Source organism: Mauremys mutica, chromosome 5, assembly GCF_020497125.1.
Source record: "Mauremys mutica isolate MM-2020 ecotype Southern chromosome 5, ASM2049712v1, whole genome shotgun sequence".
Taxonomy (NCBI): domain Eukaryota; kingdom Metazoa; phylum Chordata; order Testudines; family Geoemydidae; genus Mauremys; species Mauremys mutica.
The window spans coordinates 131,292,920-131,313,436 of record NC_059076.1 but is presented as its reverse complement, the minus strand read 5'-3'; the positions used below and the strand labels follow the sequence as shown (position 1 = coordinate 131,313,436).

Below are 20,517 nucleotides of genomic sequence, written 5' to 3'. Positions count from 1 at the left end.
CCAACACCTTCAGCCAGCACCTTTGCAGGGAGGGGCCCGGGCCATCAGTTGCTAGGAGACAGAATGTCAGGCATTCGGCTGCATGGCCTTTTGCTTTGCTATATACTTACGATCTGCACACAGCACCCCAGTAAGAACAGTCCCACTTCGTCACACCTCTCCCCCCTTCGAGACCGAACTGAGCGGGGTCATTCCAGCCACTGACCTGGGGAAGTTCGAACCCACCTACATTGCCTCCGAGGGCCCATGGCCCCCCCAGTGATGGGGGAAGAGTTACCCCAGGCCATTCCAGTTTCCTGCCCCCCTGTAGGTTGGGGGGACTCGAGGGCACTTGCAGGTTGCAGGGGGGAAGGCTTATGCCGCCCGTGCCCCTTCCCTACAGCCATCTTCCCCCTGTCCCGGGCCTTCCTCCCCCTCTGGCAGAAGCCACAGGAGCGGCAGTGCTGCCGGACATGGGGAAAGACCCCAGACCAGTAAAAGCTCCATAGCAGCTTCTGCTGGGTACGCCAGGCTCCCTGGTGCCCTGAGGGGGGAATGTCATGGGCCTGGCACAGCAGCTGGTGGCGATACTCCTGGGGTACCACCAGCTGCCTCCTGATCCCCCCGACTCCATTTTCCCTGGGGGAGCCCATTCTCGGTACAGGAACCCCTTCTCCCACAGGAACCTTTTCTGGCCACCTCGTCCCATGGTCTGTCCCCCCCCGAGGTTGGCCAGGTCCCCTATCCTCCGCAAGGAGGGGTCTTCCCGCACCGCGGCCTGGAACTCAGCCGCTGGGGCAGGGACAGGGATCTGCTCTCTCTCACCGGCTGGGTCTGAGGCCGCAGCCTCTCTGAGCCCTGTCCCTGGGCGTTCCCTGCCCACCTGGTCAGGGTCCTGCGCCTCGGGCAGAGTACCTTCCCCGGTGTCAGGGTGCAGAGCCCTGCGTCGACTCTGACTACGGTTCACAGCCAGGGCACCCCGGGTGTTACTTGGCCAGTCCTCGAGGTCCCCCCCATTAACACCTCCGTGGGCAAATGTGGGTGCACCCCCACATCCTTGGGGCCCTCCTTGGCCCCCCACTTCAGGTGCACCCTTGCCACAGGCACCTTGAATGGGGTCCCGATCACACCTCTCAGGGTCAGGTAGGTGTTGGGCACCATCCGATCTGGGTCCACCATCTCAGGCCGGGCCAGCGTCACCTCTGCGCCCGTGTCCCAGTACCCAGTGACCTCCCTCCCGTCTACCTCCAGGGGAACAAGGCACTCTTTCCTGAGGGGTAGCCCCGTGCCCACCCTGTAAACCCAAAACTCATGGCTGGGAGCATCCAGCCCCTCGGAGGGGTCGACCTGGGGCCCCCCTCCCTCCTTTGCAGGTGGTACGCGGCCAACCCCCCTTTCCTGCGAACACTGCCCCTCATCCGACTGGGTCTCTACCCAGTTAACCCGGTGGGGGCTGGTCTGCTCAGTTTGTCCGGGAGTTTGGGGCACTGGGACCGCAGGTGGCCCTTCTGGCCACATTGATAGCAGCGCATGTCCCGTTGGTCCCCTCGAACCGGTCGGTTGTCCCTGGCGCTGGCCGTTCCCTTTGGGAGGGGGTTCTCCTGATTCCCCTTTTGGGTGGTCTCCGGTTGACTCTCTCTCTGCGTTGCGACGGGCCTGTTCCTTTGGGGTTCCTCCCTGCCACCCCCCGACCGGCTCTTCACATAGTCATCGGCCAGCCGCATTGCATGTCGCGGGTTCTCCGGCTTTTGGTCCCTTAACCACAGCCTCAGGTCAGGTGGGCACCGCTCAAACAGCTGCTCCAGTACCAGCAGTTTAGCCAGGTCCCCCTTCGTCTGGGCCCCATCTGCCCACTTGCTGGCGTACCCCTCCATGAGGATGGCCAGTTGCTGATAGGAGACCTCAGGGGTTTTATCCTGACTCCGGAACCTCTCCCAGTACATCTCAGGGGTCAGCCCAAACTCACGCAGCAGGGCCTGCTTGAATGGTTCGTAGTTCCCTTTCTCCTCCTCTCCCAGCTGGCCGTACAATGGCACGGCTTTGGGGTCCAGTAAGGGGGTGAGAACCCGGAGCCTGTCCGCAGGATCCACGTGGTGCAGCTCGCAGGCCGTCTCAAAGGCATCTAGGAAGTCATCCATGTCCTCCCCCTCCTTGCGCGGGGCCAGGATGGACTTATTAAAGCACTGCGCAGTCCTGGGCCCCCCCTCACTCACCGCAGCCGGGGGCCCACTGCCCCCCAGCCTCGCCAGGTCCAGCTCATGTTGACGCTGTCGCTCTTTCTCCTTCCAGTCATGTTCCCTCTGTCGTGCCTCATGTTCCCTCTGTTCCTTACGATCCTCCAGCTCTCTCCGTTTTTGTTCCCTCTGTTCCTTACGATCCTCCAGCTCTCTCAGTTTTATCTCTCTCTCCCATTCCAGCCGCTGGCGCTCCACGGATGAGCGTCGCTGGGACGACTCCCTGCTGGGGGGTGAGCTTCGCCGGGAGGATCCCCTGCTGGCCGGGGGGGTCACGGCGCCCTCGGTGCTCGCTGGGCTCCTCTTCCCCCTCCCCCTCCACCTAGGCATAGGAATGGGGGGTCTCGGGACGCCCTCAACAGCTGGCTGACCACTCCCAGCCAGGCCAGACACTGGTACTGTGCTGCCTCTGCCTGGCTGCTTCCCTCAGAGACAGGGATCGGTTCATTCCTGTGATCTTCCTCCTCCAGCTGGGCAATCAGCTGGTCCTTGGTGAGTTTCCCACTGTGCAGCCCCCTGTGCTTGCACATCTCCACCAGGTCGCACTTGCGCCGCTTGGCATACATCTTCCTGCTGGCCACTCGCAGGCCGGGGTGCTCGCCGCTCCCCACGGGTTCCAGGGGGACCCCTAGTGTGCCAGTCCTTGAGGTCACCCCCTCTCTGCCAGGGTCGAGCTGCAGACTCCTCCGCCCCTGGGACCGCTCTCTGTGATCCCCCGGGTGACCCTGTTACTGCAAAGTCCTGCTCTCTGGTCACACTCTCCCAGGGGTTAATCGCCCCTTTTTTTTACTGCTCCCCAGTGACTTACTGCAGGAAGCGCTGTCCACGGGGTGCAGTCATCTCACCACTGCCACCAGTTGTCATGGAGTGTAGGGGAGTCAGGCCCTGCACCCCCGGGCTCCCTGCTGATTCACAAGGACTCTCAGCCAGCCAGGAAAGCAGAAGGTTTATTTAGACGACAGGAATACAGTCCAACACAGGTCTTGCAGGCACAGATAACAGGATCCCCCAAGTTAGGTCCATCTTGGGGCCCCAGGAGCCCCACAGCCCCCATCGGGGATCAGAGCCCTCTCTCTCTGCTTCCCCTCTTTTCCCCAGCCAGCTCCAGTCTGCCCAACCTCCTCTGGCCCCTTCTCTCTGCTCAGCTTCTTTCCCGGGCCAGGAGGTCACCCGACCCCTTTGTCTCCAACACCTTTAGATGCACCTTTGCAGGGGAGGTGCTCGGGCCATCAGTTGCTAGGAGACAGAGTGTCAGGCATTCGGTTGCGCCGGCCTTCTGCTTTGCTAGATACTTAGAGGCCTGCACCAGCATTCCCAGCCCCCAGTACGAACAGTCCCACTTCGTCACATATGGCAAGTGTGGAAAAGAATTTCAGGGGCTGATTTTGTTTGCATAGGCACACCCACCCCGCTTGGCATAGCCCACGGCAGCCTGGGATGGTTGCTTTGGCAGCTGTGGGATCCCCAGTTTCTTTGTTGTTGGGGAGGGAGGAGTGGAGTGTTGTCACCCTGATTGTGTGGATGAGGAACTGTGAAACTGCTTTGTGACAGGGACTCTCACCATCAATTGAGTAGCACTCGCTAGACAAGGGAGTGGGCTCCTTGTGTGAGCCAGAAGCACTAATTGCACCTCCTCCTCTGTCCAGGATTGACTATCAGAGCTGATTTTTGATTCCCTTAAGAATCTAAGTTACAGGACACTGAGCTGAACTCACTAAGAGCTGAAATCACTAAAGAGCTGTGCTAACTAGTGGGGGAGCCTGAAGCTATATTGCGGAGCAGAGCAGCTGGCAGGGCGGAGCAGTTTGTGGGACAGTTGGAGTGCTCACGGAGTGAGAGGAGCTGAGCAGTTTTCGGGGACGGCTGGAGCGGATCACGGGATGGCTGGTGGAGCAGAGCAGCTGGCAGAACGGAGCGGAGCTGAGCAGTTCGTGGGGAAGGCGGAAGCAGAATCCCATGGAGAGGCAGGGCAGTCGGCCCCGGACCACATAAGGTGCCCCATTCTGGTGGCGGCAGGGGGGGCGGCTGCAGATAGACTCTAGAACTCTGAGGCTGCAGTGACCCGGGACAGAGACTTTTGGGTTGTGGGACTTTTGGGACTGTGGGTGATTTTTGGGTTGCTGGATTCTTGGGACATTTGAGGTATTGGACTTTGGAGTCTTGAGGTGATTTGGGGGTTGCTGGACTCAAGAGCCCAGGGAAAAGGACACAGCCTAGTTGAGGTGTTTTCCCAATTTAATGCTATGTTGTTTATCTCATGTTATTAAACATTTTCTGCTACACCGAGACTCTGTGCTTGCGAGAGGGGAAATATTGCCTCTTTGAGGCACCCAGGGATGTGTGTGTAAGATTTTCCCAGGTCACTGGGTGGGGGCTCGAGCTGGTTTGCACTGCGTTGTAGGGAAGGGACCCCTATGTATTGAACCCGGCCCTTGCTGCTATCAATTCGGCCTGGCAGAAGGGTTACATAGGAAAGGGGGATCCAGAGGATATAGTGTACTTGGACTTTCAGAAACCCTCTAATAATGTTCCTCACCAAAGGCTCTTAAGCCAAGTCAATGGTCATGAATTAAGAAGAAAGGTCCTCTTATGGATCAGAAACTGGTTAAAATAGGAAACAAAGGGTAGAAATAAATGGTCATGGCACCCTGCTCCAGGATGGGGATGACGGGCCTAAATGCAGTTCGAAGGATGCTAATTATAGCTCCGCTTCAGCTAGAGCTCCCTTTTGCCGGGCGCTGCCCAGACACAGCGTGAGAGACAGGCCCTGCCCCAGCTGAGATCAGAGCTCCCTTGTGCCGGGCGCTGCCCAGACACAGCGTGAGAGACAGGCCCTGCCCCAGCTGGGATCAGAGGTCCCTTGTGCCGGGTGCTCCCCAGACACAGCGTGAGAGACAGGCCCTGCCCCAGCTGGGATCAGAGGTCCCTTGTGCTGGGCGCTGCCCAGACACAGCGTGAGAGACAGGCCCTGCCCCAGCTGGGATCAGAGCTCCCTTGTGCCGGGCGCTGCCCAGACACAGCGTGAGAGACAGGCCCTGCCCCAGCTGGGATCAGGCCCTGTTGTGCCAGGCGCTGCACCGGTGGGGTTGCCAACGTTCTACTTTCACAAAACCGAACACCCTTACCCTTGCCCTGCCCCTTCTCCGAAGCCCCGCCCCCCTCTCACTCCATCCCCCCTCCCTCCGTCGCTCACTCTCCCCACCCTCGCTCACTCGCTCATTTCATTGGGCTGGCTCTGGAGGTTGGGGTGCGGGAGGGGGTGAGGGCTCTGGCTGGGAGTGCCAGCTCTGGGGTGGGGCCAGAAATGAGGAATTCTGGGTGAGGCAGTGGGTTGAGGTGCAGGGGGGTGAGGACTTCAGCTGGGAATGCAGGCTTTGGGGTGAGGATGGGGATGAGGGGTTTGGGGGATGGGAGGGGGTCAGGGCTGGGACAGGGGTTGGGGCACAGGAGGGGGTCGGGGTGAAGGATCTAGGCAGCACTTACTTCAGACAGCTCCCAAAAGCTGTGGCATGTTCTCCCTCCGACTCCTACCCAGAGGCATAGCCAGGGGGCTCTGCACGCTGCCCTGTTTGCAGACGCTGCCCCCGCAGCTCCCATTGGCTGGGAACTACGGCCAATGGGAGCTGTGAAGCTGGCGCTTGGGGTGGAGGCAGCGTGCGGAGCCTCCTGGCTGCCCCTATGCGTAGGAACTGGAAGGGGGACATACCGTTACTTCTGGGTGCCAGGTGAAGCCACGGCAGGCAGGAAACCTGCCTTAGCTCCGTTGTGCTGTCAAGTAGACTTTTAACGGCCTGGTCAATGGTGCTGACTGGAGCCGACAGGGTCCCTTTTCAACCAGGCCTTCCTGTCAAAAACTGGACACCTGGCAACAGTAGTGCCAGCCACTAGACCCTCCCCTCCCCTGTGCTGCTGTGTCGGGCCCCAGATCACTCCTGCAGATTGCACAAAAATTGAGCTTTATTAGCCACCTGCAAGCCCCAACCCTAACTTTCATCCACGGACAGGAGGCGGCTCTCCTCTTCGGAGGCGGCGCTGTTGAGCGACGGGGACAGCTTCCTCCACCGGGCCTGCATCCTCTCCCGCAGGGCACACAGGTTCTCTCTGCGCAGCGCTGGCGTTCTGTCGTGTACGTGGCGAAGGTGGGCATGAGCACGATGCTGGTGGAACCAGCACACCTGGCCTGTGCTCTTGCCAGGACGTGACCCTGGCTGCGGAAGCCCAATTTCCAGCCTAGCCCGGTACCCACGGCACTCCAGGTTAGACACTCCGACTGTCCCGGATGTGTCCTCGGTGGCATTTCCTCCCACGCCATTGGCTGGTGTGGCCACCCCGTGTGACCTGGCCTTGCCGGGCCTCCTGTGTGTGCCCTGCCGATTCTGGACTTCCTCTCCCACCAGGGATTCCCCTTCTCTGCTTCTGGACCTTGTTCTTCTGCCGGTGGGCCTCCCTCTGCTGCTGGATCTCCACTCTCTGCTGCGGGCCAGGATCCCCTCGCTGTCCGGTCCTCTGGCCCTGCCGCTGCACCGCAGGCCTTCCACCCGGCTCTTGGAGTGGCCCCGTGGGCGAGAAGGGATGAGTCCCCGACCCCTCTGCTCTCTGAGCTTTGTTCTGGAGGACTCCATGGGAGACGGCTGGTTGGAGCCCAGGGCTGCTGAGCCAGACTGTGAGACTCCTTTGCCTCCTTCTCCCTTGTGACTGCCGGTTGTTCTGGCGTCCCTGGCAGCGGGGCAGGCTGGGGGTGGTGGCAACGGGGCAGAAGGTCCCGCTGGCACAGCCGGCGTCCCACTGGGGACATGCACCTTCCCCTCCCTGCATTTGGTCACTTTCAGGGTCACCCATTCTTGGTATCCACCATACTCTGCTGAGGGCCCTGTTTCCTCTTGAGAAGGTTCTTCTGCCCTGGTCATGCTATCCCCTCGCCTGGCATCAGGGGAGGCTGCCGCAGATCCCTGGGGAGCCCCATTCCCTGGCAGCCCCCTGGTCCGAGTGGCTGCGGCTGGCTCCTTTCTCCCAGCACCGTCCATCTCCTCCGAGCTGGAACACAGCTGGCATCTCCTGACATCTGCCCGCACGTGGACGTTGGCGTTGAAGGTCACGCTCTTGGGGGATGGGGCGAGTTTCTGAGGGGGTGGCGGGGCTCCATGTGGTGCAGCCACTGACCTGTCGACCTGCCCTCTCTTCTCCATCGATGCCCTGGAGGTGACGTGTTTGAGGAAGCCCAGCATGATTCCCCTGAAGGTGGAGCCCTTCCCCTTGCAGGGGACGGACGGTGACTCAGCACCTCTCCCTGGAGGTGCACGGGGCGGCTGTTCAGCCCCGGGCGATGCCTCAGTCAGCACCAGGGCCTCTGTCTGCCTCATGTTGGTTCCAGCCTTGGGGCCTGTCCCCTCCGCCGGCATCTCTCTCATGCCGCGTCGCCCCTCGGTGTCCCTCCTCACCTTCCACCCCAGGCTGCCTTCTCCTTCCGCATCCCAGGCTGCCACGGCCTCGCTGTCCCAGTCCCCGACCATCTCCTCAGCGCCAGCGGGACCTTCGTACGGGGGGGCGCCAGCTGCACAGCTCAGATCCCGAGACCGCTGGTAGGATGCACCTTCCTCCCCTCTGCAGACATCACCTGACGTCTCCCTGTCCCTCGGGCGCACATGAGTCTCTAGCTGAGTCCTCGCCACGTCTGACTTCCCAGCCCCCTCGGCAGGACAGGGCTGGGGGCTGAATCCCTCCTCACCGGCAATGAAGAGGCCATGGCACGTCTCACACAGGTACTGGTTTGCCTGGCTCTGGGACTCTCTGATCAGTCTCTGGCCCAAGGAGCCAGCTCTCGGGAATCCCAGCTCTCCTGTGCCCGCGGGGCGGGTTCTTTCTCTCAGGGCTTCCTGACGGGGCCCTCCCAGCTGGCTTCTCCGGCCCATCCTGCGCTGCAGCCGGATGTTCATTTCCCGCCTGTGTTCCTGGGCAGCGGCTCTCAGCCGCTCAGCTGCCATGTCGGCATAGATGGCCTGGGAGCGTATGACGCAGGGCGGCAGGATGAAGGAGCCCAGGGCCTTCTGCGCCAGATGGATGTCCAGCCGGTGTGCTGCGGCTCGCGGAGAAGCAAGATGCACCCGTGCCAGCGTGGGCCCTTCCCCATTGCTCTTCTGGGAGGTCTCCTGGCTTCTCCTGCTGCTGCTCCCCAGGGTGTGTTGGGACACTGCCTCAGGGCAGCTGGCTTTGCCCTCCTTTACCCTCATTTCAAGCCAGTGCTGGGACCGGTGGCTGAGGGGCTCCCCGGGGCATGGCTGGAGCTCTTCCAATTGCCCCATGGAGAGGGCTGTAGGACCTCGGGGGGGTGTAGGGGAGACATGGAGCAGGGTCTGGGTTTGGCCTCTGGGCTCTGCTCCTGGTGGGGCAGGCGGCAGGAACATCCTTAAGGACTCCAGGATCCTCTTGGGCAGGCCCCATCTCCGCTCCAGGGCCAGTTTCCTGACGTGTGACTCCAGGCGCTCCCTGGTTTCCGTGTGCAGGAAGAGCAGGCTGCCCGTGGCGAAGCTCTCGCTGGCTGGGGCCTGGGCCCGCCTCGGGGGGCCCCTCCCAGGCAGTGGGGGTGTGAACGCGCCCAGGGATCTCAGCACCACCCGAGGTAAGCCCCACTCGTGCTGGAGCTTCTTTCTCAGGATGTGGCTCTCTAGACGGTGCCTGGCCTTGGCTGTGACCAGAGGCGGCCCCGTGACCAGAGGCGGCTCCTTGTAGCCGTTCCTCTCTGGCTCCTCAGCCCCCATGCATCCACCCAGGCCCATCTGCATCCGGGCCCTCCCTGCTGCACTCCCCAGCGGCACAGCCGGAGCCTTCGGCATCATCCTCCGCAGGGACGCCGCCTGCAGCGTGGGCAGCCCCCAGAAATACACCAGCTGCTTGTGTCTCACGTTCATGTCCAGTGTATTCACAGCCGTGGGCGGCAGGCAGAGCAGGGAGCCGGCCCTGGGCTTGGAGGGCTTCTGGCCTGCGCAGATCAGCCTGGGGAGGCGGATCCTCTCCCCCTCCCTGGCCACTCTCTGGGATCTCTTCACCAGGGACGGCCTCACCCCCAGCCTGATCTCTAGGCACTTCCTCGCGAGGTGCCGCTGGAGCTCATCCCTCCACTCAGCAGCAAGGCCATGGGTTCTGCTGTCTCCTGCCAAGCGGCTCCCTGCGGGGATGTATGGCTGGCTGGGCCCCAGCCGGCTTTGCCCAACGCCCTTTTCTCCACCGGCCCCAGGAAGCTGCGGGCCAGCTGGTGGGGCAAAAGCAGCAAACAGCCACAAGGACTCCTGGATCCTCCGGGGAAGGCCCCACCTCCGCTGCAGCGTCATCTTCCGGAGGTGACGCTCCAGGCGGCCTCTCGTGTCCCCGTCCATGAGCGAAGGCTCCTGCCCCAGGACAAGGACGTGCAGCTCGGCGCGCTGGCGGGCTGCGGTCGGCCCCAGCAGCGGGGGCTCTGGCACAAAGGCTCTGAGCGACTGTTCGATGAGTGCGGGGAAGCCCCACTCGTGCTGCAGCCTCTTCTTCCTGACGTGCAGCTCCAGGGCCTCTCTGGCCTCCGGGCCCAGGAACAGAGCCTCCCGCGCCCAGAACTCGACTTCAGCTTCACGGGGTGGAACCGGCCCAGGGGGCGCCCTGGAGACCATCCTGCTAAGGGACTGGGTGTAGAGAGTGCCCAGGCCCCACAGGGCCGTGAGATGTTTGTGCTGCACATTCAGCTCGAGGTGGCAGACGTCCTCCGGGTGCACGAAGGGCAGCAGGGGGCTCCTGGCTTTCGGGGCCCTGTCCCCAGCAGGGATCAGCTTGGGGAGGGGCAGCCGGGACACGAGATGCAGCCTTTGCCAAGAGCGTCTCACTGCAGCGGGGACGGCCCCCAGCCGGGTCTCCACACATTTCTTTGCCACGTGGATCTGCAGCCGCTCCTGAGCGTCACGTCCCAGGCTGAGCCGCGGGTGGGGAGCAGCGACCACTCTCCTGGCTTTCCCCACGCCCCGCTCCAGGTGCACGGTGCTCTTGTGCCAGGGCAGCAGGAAAGGGCCCTCTGCGTCCTTTTCTGTACGGCTGCGAGGCCTGAACTCCGCAGGGGCTGAGGCAGGCTGGAGCAGCCGCACCGACTCCTGGATCCTCCTGGGCAGCCCCCAGCGCCGGTGCATGAGTCTCTTGCGGAGGTTGAGCTCCAGCTCTCGTCTGCTGCCCTCTCTGAGGAAGGACAGCTCAGGCTGGAGAATGGCCACGTCCCTGTCGGCCAACGGAGGGGCCTTGGGCTGGCTGGGGCCGGGGGGAGCTGCCATCAGGCCCTGCATGGATTTCTGGATGATCAGAGGCCCCCACTCGTGCTGCAGCCTCTTCTTCCTCACGTGGAGCTCCAGCTCCTCCCGGGCTCCCGGTGGGAGGAAGGGCAGCTCCTGCTCCGTGAACTTGGTCCCAGCTGCGTGGGAGCTGACGGGCGGCGGGGCGGGCGAGGGGCCTGAGTGGAACAACTTGGCCAGGGACTGTCGGTAGAGCGTGGGCAGCCCCCACCTGAAGCTCAGGTGCTTGTGGAGAAGGTTGAGCTCCAGGTGATCCGAGGCCGCCTGCTCCAGGAAGAGCAGCTCCCGGGGCCGCAGCTCCAGGGATCTCTGGCCCGGCCGAATCAGCCGGGGCAAGGGGAGCTTTCCCACCCGGCGGGCGGCTTCCTGTGAGTGTTGGGCCCTGCGGGGGATCAGGCCCAGACGAATCTCTATGTTTTTCCTTGTCAAATGTCTCTCCAGCAGCTGGTGGCACGTGTCCCAGCTGAGGGGCTGGCGCCATGCAGTTCCCAGGGGCCCAGCTAAGGAGACAGCCACCGCTGTGGGGCCCAGGGGTGCCACCCTGGAGGGTGATTCTCTTGGAGCCCTTCTCGCTGACAGCCCCCTGAGTGGCCGGCTGGCCCTTCTGCCTTGCGTGTCTGGATGTGTCCCCGGAGCTGCGGTCGTGGGGGGCATGAAGCCCCGCAGGGACTCCTGCACCCTCCTGGGGAGCCCCCACCTCCTCTCGGCCATCCTCCGCCGGATGTGGGCTTCCAGCTCCCTCTTGGTGGCCAGAGGGATGGGAGGGGCCCCGCTGCTGACACGGAGCTCCATGGCTGCCAGCCAGTCGCTCCCCTTGGGCCTGGGGCGCGTGGTCGGGGGTGGCATGAAACACCTCAGCGATCGCCGCACCAGGCCCGGCAGGCCCCATTCGTGCTGCAGCCGCTTCCTCAGGACATGCCTCTCCAGCAACTCCCAGCCCTCGGGGGCCATGAAGGGGGTCTCCAGGGGGTAGAACTCGATGGCCACACCCAGGGGCAGCAGGGGGGTGGGTGGCACGGGCGGGCAGGGCACCATCTTGGCCAGGGACTCCGCGTACAGGGTGGGGAGAGCCCAGAGGTACTGGATGTGCTTGTGCCTCACGTTGAGCTCCACGCTGCCCGCCTTGCAGCTGAGCAGGGGGCAGAGCTGGTGGCGGGCCAGGGGGGCCTTGCAGCCTGGGGGGATCAGTTTAGGCAGGAGCAGGTCTCTGCGCCCCAGGGCAGCCATTTTCTGAGAGCTCCTCAGCACGGCAGGCAGCGCGCCTAGTCTGATTTCCAAGCCCTTCCTGGCAATGTGCCCTTGCATCTCCCGGGTGTCTCTGCAGCAGTGCGAGCCGGGTGCGGATTTGGACGCTCTGGCGGGGCCCTGGGAGGCCTGGGTTGGGGCTCTAGCTCTGAGGCTGGGCGTCTGGGCTGCACTCGTCACTGGGCCTGGCCCCCTTGGAGCCCATCTCCCAGACGGCAGGGGGCCGAGCCGGGGGTGTGGAGGTGTGGCTGGCATCAGCAGCCTCAAGGACTCCTGGATCCTCCTGGGCAGCCCCCATCTCTTAAGATGCACCATCCTTTGCAGATGCCGCTCCAGCTCTGTCCTGGAGCCGACGCTCAGGAAGGGCAGGGCCTGTGGCATCGTCACCACCCTGCCTGCCCCCGAGGGTTTGCGGGCGATGCGTTTCGGTGCTGGGGGCATGAAGATCTTCAAAGCGCTCTGCAGGGTGCAGGGCAGCCCCAGGGTGTGCTGCAGCCTCTTTACCTGGACGTGCCGCTCGAGACTCTCCCTGACGTCGCGCTGGAGGAAGGGGGTCTCCACTTCGGCCAATTCGAGCCTGCCGGGCACACGCAGGGCTCCAGGGCTGACCCGCGCCAGGGGTTTCCCAGCTAGAGACATCGGAGCTTCCCCCGTGGCCCTGGGTGCCGTGCTTTCTTGGTCTCGCTGGCGTTTGGCCTCCCGCCCTGACATCCTGGTCCCGCCTGAGGACTTGGCCAAAAACGGCATCCAATCGGGGCGATGCACATGCCTCTGGGGAGCGGCCTGGGGGCTCCTTGCTCTGCCTCTGTGCAGGAAACTCCCGACCCAGCCATGTTCCGCTTGGCTTGGAGGGAAGGGCTCATGCTGGGCAGGAGTGGGGCCGGGGTACTCCTCATGCCTGGGAAGAAATGGCTCGTGCTGGCTCGACCCAGTTCTCAGCTCCCAAGCGAGTAGGGGCGGCTCGTGCTGGAGAGAAGAGGAGCTCTGGGCCTGCTCTTGCCCGCGAAGGAGAGTCTCAGCCCAGAGAGAGGAGCAGAAGAGACATTCGTCCTGCTCTGTGGAGGAGCCTTTGGCCTGCTGTGGGCGGGACAGCCTCTCCTCATCCTCCCTCGGCGGGCGGCACTCCGTTTTCCGGCTGCCTGCCTGGCGCTCGGGAGGGGAGCGGGACTTGCTGGGTGGGAAGGGGCCCTGTGCCGGTGGGAGGACCTGGTCGCCTATAGATGTCCTAGAGCGGCACCACTGCAGCACATCCAGGCCTCTACCGAGCAGGTTTCTCCCTTTGGAGTGGGAGGCGGGAGCAGGAGGTGACCCTGGCCCAGCAGGGACCCATGCGCTGGCCCTATCGGTGTATACCAGCCGCTCGGCTTGCCGGGCCGCCTCGTCGCACAGGGCACAGTCTGAGTTGTCACATAGTAGCTGGCGGATGGAGCGGCGCCTGGCGGCTCGGTGAGCGCGGCGTGGGGGGTCCCACCACAGCCGGTCACGCAGCTGCTTCACCCGCCGCTTCTTTGCACCTAAAACAGAACAGCAGAGAGGGCTTCTGAGGAGAGATGGGGCCTGAACGTAGCGGGGGCCACGGGCACCCGAACCGTGACCCCACCCACCTGTACCACCCCAACCCCGAATCCCCATTCCCGCACAGCTCCTAACCCCGAGGCCCTGCCCCGTGCCACTCCTTCTCCCAGCGCCCCGCCCGCCTGTGACCCATTCCCCCCGAGGCCTCGCCCCCACACCAAGCCCCGCTCCTCTGCCACTGCTTCCCTCCAAGAGCCTGCCCCCTGCTTGCTCTTTCTCTGCACGCCCTGCCTCCTGTTGCTCGCCCTTACAGCCAGTCAAAAGTGAGTGGGCTTGGCCCCCCGGCCCCCTCATTCCAGTGCCCTGGCCCCAGGTCACTCTGCGCTGCTGCTCCAGAACCAGGCATGCTGAGCTTGTGAGAGCCCAGAGCCTGATGAAACACTCCGCCAGCACCACGCCGGGCCCCCTCTCAAACACTGCCAGTGCTGTGAACCTGGCCATGGTGAAGTCCCAGCGCCATGAACCCGGCCCGGGCATTGTGCCAGGGCCGTGAATCTGTCCGGTGCGCTGTCCCAGTACCAGAAACCCGGATGGCACATGGTTCTGGTGCAAATAACCCAGCCGGTGCCCCATCCTGCAGAAATGGGTCTCGCCAGTGTGCGGGATCCCAGGAAATCTCTCTGGCAAATATCAGGGGCTGGCGGCACCTAGCAGTCTTGGCCTTGCAAGCCCTGGTACGATGCACAGCAACGGAGTGCCAGAGGGCTACACCCCAATCCAAGACAGAGCAGACGGGGTGAAATAAAGACAAGATCTGCTGGGCAGTGGGCAGTGCTTCCTGCTGGCAAAGCTGCCCTGTTCTGGGAAGGGCAGGTAGCTCCCCCCTGATGCACACCATTAGCCTGCGCAAAGCCCTGGAGGACATGGGGACAACCTGCCAGAGGGGACAGACAATGGGGTGTTTGCCTCCATCGCTGCAAAGCCCCCAGATGATGGTTCGTTAGCACCGTGTCAGCTTATCCTGGCTCCAGTCAGCACCTTGGCTCCTGCTCCCATCCCCAGGGGCAGGCCAAGCCGGGGGGGGGGGGGCCTCGTGTGGGACCCCTGGGCCAGGGTGGAGGGCTTGGGAGAAGCCCTGGGATTCTGAGCCAGGGAGCCGTCAGGGAGGGTGAGGCAGGGCCTTACCTTCTCCCTCGTCCTCTGTCCCCCTCCGCCGGAGCCTGCGGACCAGAAGAGCCTGCGGGAGCCAAGGAAGCCGCAGAGTTACGTGGTACCCAGACTGAGACCGCGCAGTGCCAGCCTCCCGCCCAGCCCAGCCCGGTGCCAGGGGTGCCCACGCTTCCCTCCACCTCCTGCAGCTGGAGAACTCCAGGCTCCTTCGGCCATGCCCCGGGGTCCCCACCCAAGTGTTATTGGAACAATCCTGGGTCCCCCACCCCCCGACATCGGGGCATCGCCACACCAGAGTCACAGCAGGGCCCTGGGAGAAAGGCCAGGCTGTGCCCACGGCCTCTGCAGCCGCGCCCCACTGGAGCCAGCTTACGCCAAGTGTCTGGGATGTTCTGCTGCCCCCGGACCCACACGCATGGGGCCCATCTGCCCCTGGAGCTTGCAGGGTGATTCCCAGCTTGCACAGACAGTTTCATGCTACATCCCCTCCAGCTAGCGCGCTAAACCCAGAGATGTAAGCGTGGTTTCGTGCACAGCAGCAGCACAGGCTAGGACAGACCCGTCTGGCTGCCATGGGTACGGACGGGGGCAGCTAGCCTGTGCCACAGCTCCGGCTGCCCGTGCCACCAGTCGGTGAGAGCTAGCGTGAGAACCCCATGCCAGCTGGGAATTGCTCCTTACCTCTGGGTAGGGGCAGCCACAGAGCCGGAGTGGCCTCTTTCTGCAGCCTCCCAGCCAGATAACCTGGACTTCCCTCTCCAACCACATGCCCAGGGGTCCCTGGCTCACCACTGCACCCTCCCCCCCCCGCAGCCCATGGCCATACGCCAGGGAACACAGGCTGGAGGGACTGCCCTGGGCTCCCCTTTCTATTGCCTGGGCACCAGGCTGCCCCTGGCACTCCCTCAGCCCCTTGAATTCCAGGCTGCCCCATTCTGGCACCAGCTGAGCTGTGGATTACAGACTGTTCAAGAAACCGAGGCTGTAGGAGCTGCTGCATCGCCCCCGGGGCACTGGGGACCCCGGCACCAGGAAGCCCAAGCAGGGCCGTGTGATGGGACGTTAGTTCAGGGGCTGGGGCCAGTTGAGCCATTCAAGGCCCGGTTGTTTTGGGGAGCTGGGTGACAAACACAGACACTGTAGCCGGCTGGGCAATCTGCCCGGAGCCGAAACGGCATCAGCCGCAGAGTAACTCTGGGGGTGGGGCAGCAGGTTCCTCCTTCGCTGTCCATGGGCCCTGGGTCTGACCCTTGCAGAGGGTGATTTCTGCCCCCGGTGTTATGAGTCGAATGAGGACCAGGCCCTTGGGCTTCGCAATGTGCTCTGGGTTCCTCTTCTCTCCCCGTCTCCCCTGGTTCCCACCTGCGAGCCCAGCTCCCCAACTGATCTGGGACCCGAGGCAGGATCCCCAACTGACCAAACCCAAAGATCCATCCTGGATTCCCCCTTTCTCCCCCCACCTCTTGCCTGCCCTCTCCCTGGCCGGCTGGGAGGCCAGGGACCCAGGAAAGCTTGTGGCTTTGGGAGGGAGCTGGGAGGGTTTGTTGGTCAACTTCCCCCAGCGTAGGGAAATAACTGGCCAGAGCCGGCTTAGTGCCATGGGTGCCGGGAAGCCTGGGACCACGAGGGAGAGCCCTGGCATTTCTAGCACTAGCTGGTGGTCGGGGCAGTAAGGAACAACCAATGAATGGAGCCACAAGCTCTGTCTGTGGCCCTGTCTCTCGCTGCAGATGTGCCCCACCAGCCCAACGGGGCCTGGTCAGAACAGGGGGCCTCGGGCGCTCCCACCCACCCACCCTCCCTTCCGTGGGGCTGTGTCCAGGCAAGCGCAGGATGGCTGAAGGGGAGCTGGGGGGGGTCCTCCTACCATCCTGCTTCTCCAGGAGAAGCTGTGCTGCGTCGCCATGGCCACCCAGATGACCAGGACCAGAAGGACGCAGGTGTACAACACCCAGGAGCTGTCCCAGCAGGCACAGAACCAGCTCTGCATGATCCCCACTCCCGCGTCAAACATGCTGGGGAGGACGGTCTGGACGCGCACTGGGGGTGGAGACGCTACACTCCCTGCTGCTGCTGTGGCTGGATCTCGCCTGAGGGGCTGTTTGTTCCAGTGACGCATCATAAAGAGCCAGGACCAGGTGGGTCCTGACATCACAAAGGGACTGCAGGCATCAGAGGTGGGCAAGACCCTGGCTCCCTGCAGCCCCTCCCCAGCACCCCATGTAGGTACTTAGGGACTGTGACAGAGTCACCCCATAACCTTCTCTATGCTAAGCTAATGAGATTGAGCTCCCTGACTCTCTCACCAGCCGGCAGGGTTTCTAACCTTTTAATCAGTCTTTCATTGATAACATTGTGACGGTGCTGCCCATGGGAGCCAGCTGAGGTCACTCAATCAGGGTGAACTGCAGACCAAACGGGGCAGACAAACCCCAAACGCTGGTGGATATTCCAATACTTAGATTTACCAAGCCAGCCCAAAACAGCTTCTATAGTACCTCACTAGTTACTCAGAAGTCAAAACAAAAGAGGAGACCAAGGGGGGATAGGATAGAGGTATATAAAATGTTGAGTGGTGTGGAGAAAGTGAATAAGGAAAAGTTATTTATTTGTTCCCCTAATGTATGAACTGGGGGCCACCAAATGAAATTAATGGGCAGCAGGTTTAAAACAAATAAAAGGAAGTTCTTCTTCACACAGCGCACAGTCAACCTGTGGAACTCATTGCCTGAGAAGGCTGTGAAGGCTAGGACTGTAACAGGGTTTAAAAGAAAACTAGATAAATTCATGGAGGTTAAGTCCATTAATGGCTATTAGCCAGGATGGATAAGGAATGGTGTCCCTAGACTCTGTTTGTCAGAGGGTGGAGATGGATGGTGGGAGAGAGATCACTTGATCATTACTTGTTAGGTTTACTCCCTCTGGGGCACCTGGCATTGGCCACTGTTGGTAGACAGGATACTGGGCTGGATGGACCTTTGGTCTGAGCCAGTATGGCCGTTCTTATGTTCTTATGTTTTCTCTTCTGTTTTAAGGCTGCACAGCTCTCTGCCCTACACTATGATATTTTCAGCAAATCAGTCTGCCTAATGGCCAGCACCTGTGCTTTGCTCCACACAGATCTTTCTCAGCTGAGCATGAGGGGGGTGCAGGTGTCAAGGCAGAGGGGGGCTGAGTATGTGTGGAGGTGCCAGAGTCAGGGCTGGGGTCGTGCGGGGTGTGTGAAGGAGTCAAGCAGAGGGCTGGGTGTGTATGAGGGGGGTACAGGGCTCAAGGCAGGAGCCTGGGGGATGTGCAGGGGTGCGGGGCTCAGAGCAGAAGGCTGGGTGACTGCCCCCCTCAGAACTCCCAACCTCCCTGCTCCTTGTCCCCTGACTACCCCCTCCTGGGATGCCTGCCCCTAACTGCCCTCCAGGACCCCATCCCCTATCTAAGGCTCCCTGCTTCTTGTTCCCTGACTGCCCCCTGTACTATTGGGTTATCCGGGAGAGGGGGCGGGCGGAAACCCGCCCCATGCTAACGGATCCTCCCCCCAGCCCAAGGGGAGGATCTACAGGGCCACGGAAACCCACTAAGTGCGGGGGACAACTAATAAAAGAACAGGGACAGGAGTGAGGTCAAAGGGTCATAAGGAGGGAGCCTGATGGGGACACCGAGCAGAGAACCCCGGACAGCGCCCACTGCTCCTCGAAGGCGTCAAGGGAGCCAGCGGACGCCGCCCAGAGGAACTCTGCCCGGAGACGTGAGCGGACGAGGGACCGGAAACAAGCCCCACAGTCGCAGGAGTCTCCGTCGGCCAACCTCCTCTCCCTGGTCGCGTGGATGGCTTTTTTTGCCAGGGCGAGGAGGAGGTTGACCAGGAGGTCCCGCGACTTTGTGGGGCCACGGATAGGGAGTGCATGGATAAGGAGGTGAGGGGAAAAGTGCAGCCAGAAACGTAACAGAATGTCGGTGAGGAGCCGGTATAGGGGCTGCAACCTGGCGCACTCTAGGTAAGCATGCGCCAGGGTCTCCCTCACGCCGCAGAAGGGGCAGGTGTCCGGGACAGGGGTGAACCGCGCCAAGTACACGCCCGTGCTCACGGCCCCGTGAAGGAGCCGCCAGCTGATATCCCCGGCGGGCCTCGGGACCAGGGTGGAGTACAGGCTGGCCCACCGGGGCTCCTCACCCTCCACAGGTGGCAAGAGGTCCCGCCACTTGGTGTCGGGGCGGGACACGAGGGCGAGGAAGTGGACGGTATGGAGCACGAGCGCGTAGAGTTGTTTCCTTGGCGCGGTTTGGAAATGGACCGGCTGCAGATCGTGCAGCCGGCTGGCGGAGAAGGGGCGGGGGGGCCGGTCGGGTCCACGGGGCAGGGGCCCGATGAAGAGGTCCGGAGGGCTCGGGGTGGAGGGTGGGCGGGGCGTGCCCTCGCGCAGGACCCGGTCGAGGTAAGCCCGAGCAGCGGGCGGCAAAGCGGCCTTCACCTCCTGTAGTACGAGCCGGGGAGTACAAGGTCTGGAGAGCCCCATCCGCCGAGCGAGCGTCAGGGGATCCAGCCAGTCTCCCCGGTCGTAGTCCAGGAGGTCTCCGACCCTGGTGGCTTCTGCCAGGACCAACCTCTGGCGCACCGCGGGGGACTCCGCCACCTGCACACGGAGCTGAGGGTTGTGTAGCAGGGGCTCCGCGAGGAGGTCTGCCCCCTCGGTGGCCGCCACGGACCTGGTCGCAGAGAACAGCTTCCAGGTCCGGAGGAGGTCCTGGTAGAAGACCGGCAGCCCGGAGAGGTCTCGCGGAAGGCCCCTCGGGTCGAGATAAAGGAGCTGCCGGTCGTATCGGAGCCCTCGGAAGCGGCGCAGGAAGGCGTGCGCCAGGGCTCTCCATGCCGGACTACCCGCACCATAAAGGAGCCTCTGCAGTGCCTGGAGGCGGAAGACGTGGACCTGAGTGCGGAGGCACTTCAGGCCCTGCCCTCCCTCCTCCAGGGGCAGGTGGAGTACCCCTGCAGGGACCCAGTGCAGTCCTGGCCAAAAGAACTCCAGCACCACCCGCCGGAGGTCGGTCAGGAACACCGGGGCCGGGACCAGGGTGTTGAGCCGGTACCAGAGCATGGACAGGACCAGTTGATTGAGCACCAGTGCCCTCCCTCGGAGGGAAAGGCACCGGAGGAGTCCTGTCCATTTCCGGAGCCGCTCCGCCACCCTGCCCTGCAAACCGTGCCAGTTCTCCGGCGGAGAGGGATGCGTGGCAGAAAGGTAAACGCCGAGATAGAGCAGCGGACCCGCGCTCCACCGGATGGCCTGAAGCGCGGGTGGGAGGGAGCTCGCCTGCCACCCGTCCCCTACCACCAAGCCAGAGCTCTTGACCCAGTTGACCCGGGCGGAGGAGGCCGCCGAGTACACGGCCTGGCAGGCCTCCACCCGCGCCAAGTCGCCCGGGTCCTGGACCACGAGGAGCACATCGTCGGCGTACGCCGACAGGACCAGCCGCAGCTCCGGCTCCCGAAGCACCAACCCCGTCAACCTCCTGCGGAGGAGACAGAGGAAGGGCTCGATCGCCAGGGCGTACAGCTGGCCCGAGAGGGGGCACCCCTGCCGCACTCCCCGCCCGAAGCTGACCGGCTCGGTCAGGGTCCAGTTGAGCCTGACCAGACACTCTGCGGAGGCGTACAGCACCTGGAGAAAACCCACAAACTGGGACCCGAAGCCTAACGCCTGCAGAGTGCCCAGGAGATACCCGTGGTCCACCCTGTCGAACGCCTTCTCCTGATCCAGGGACAGGAGGGCGAACGACAGACCATCCCTGCACCCAAGCTCCAAGAGATCCCGGACCAGATACAGGTTATCGAAGATGGTACGGCCCGGGACGGTGTAGGTCTGGTCTGGGTGGATCACGTCCTCCAGCACGGACCCTAGCCGAATCGAAATGGCCTTCGCGACAATTTTATAGTCCGTACTGAGGAGCGAGATGGGACGCCAATTCCGTAAATCGCGGAGGTCCCCCCTCTTCGGCAATAAAGCGAGCACGGCTCGCCTGCACGAGAGAGGGAGGACCCCGCTCCGCAAGGACTCGGCCCAGACGGTGACTAGGTC

At 63.0% G+C, this 20,517-nt stretch overlaps 1 protein-coding gene across 1 annotated transcript; it reads right to left on the bottom strand.

Annotated features, from left to right (window-relative positions):
- Window positions 1-6,102: 6,102 nt before the first annotated feature.
- Window positions 6,103-16,524, bottom strand: LOC123370681. The gene is made up of 3 exons (XM_045017386.1): window positions 16,314-16,524; window positions 14,462-14,513; window positions 6,103-13,275 (listed from the first exon to the last, which is right to left on the bottom strand). Exons 1-3 carry the CDS (start codon window positions 16,458-16,460, stop codon window positions 6,197-6,199), a joined length of 7,278 nt encoding a protein of 2,425 aa, XP_044873321.1. The 5' UTR covers window positions 16,461-16,524; the 3' UTR covers window positions 6,103-6,196.
- Window positions 16,525-20,517: the final 3,993 nt, after the last annotated feature.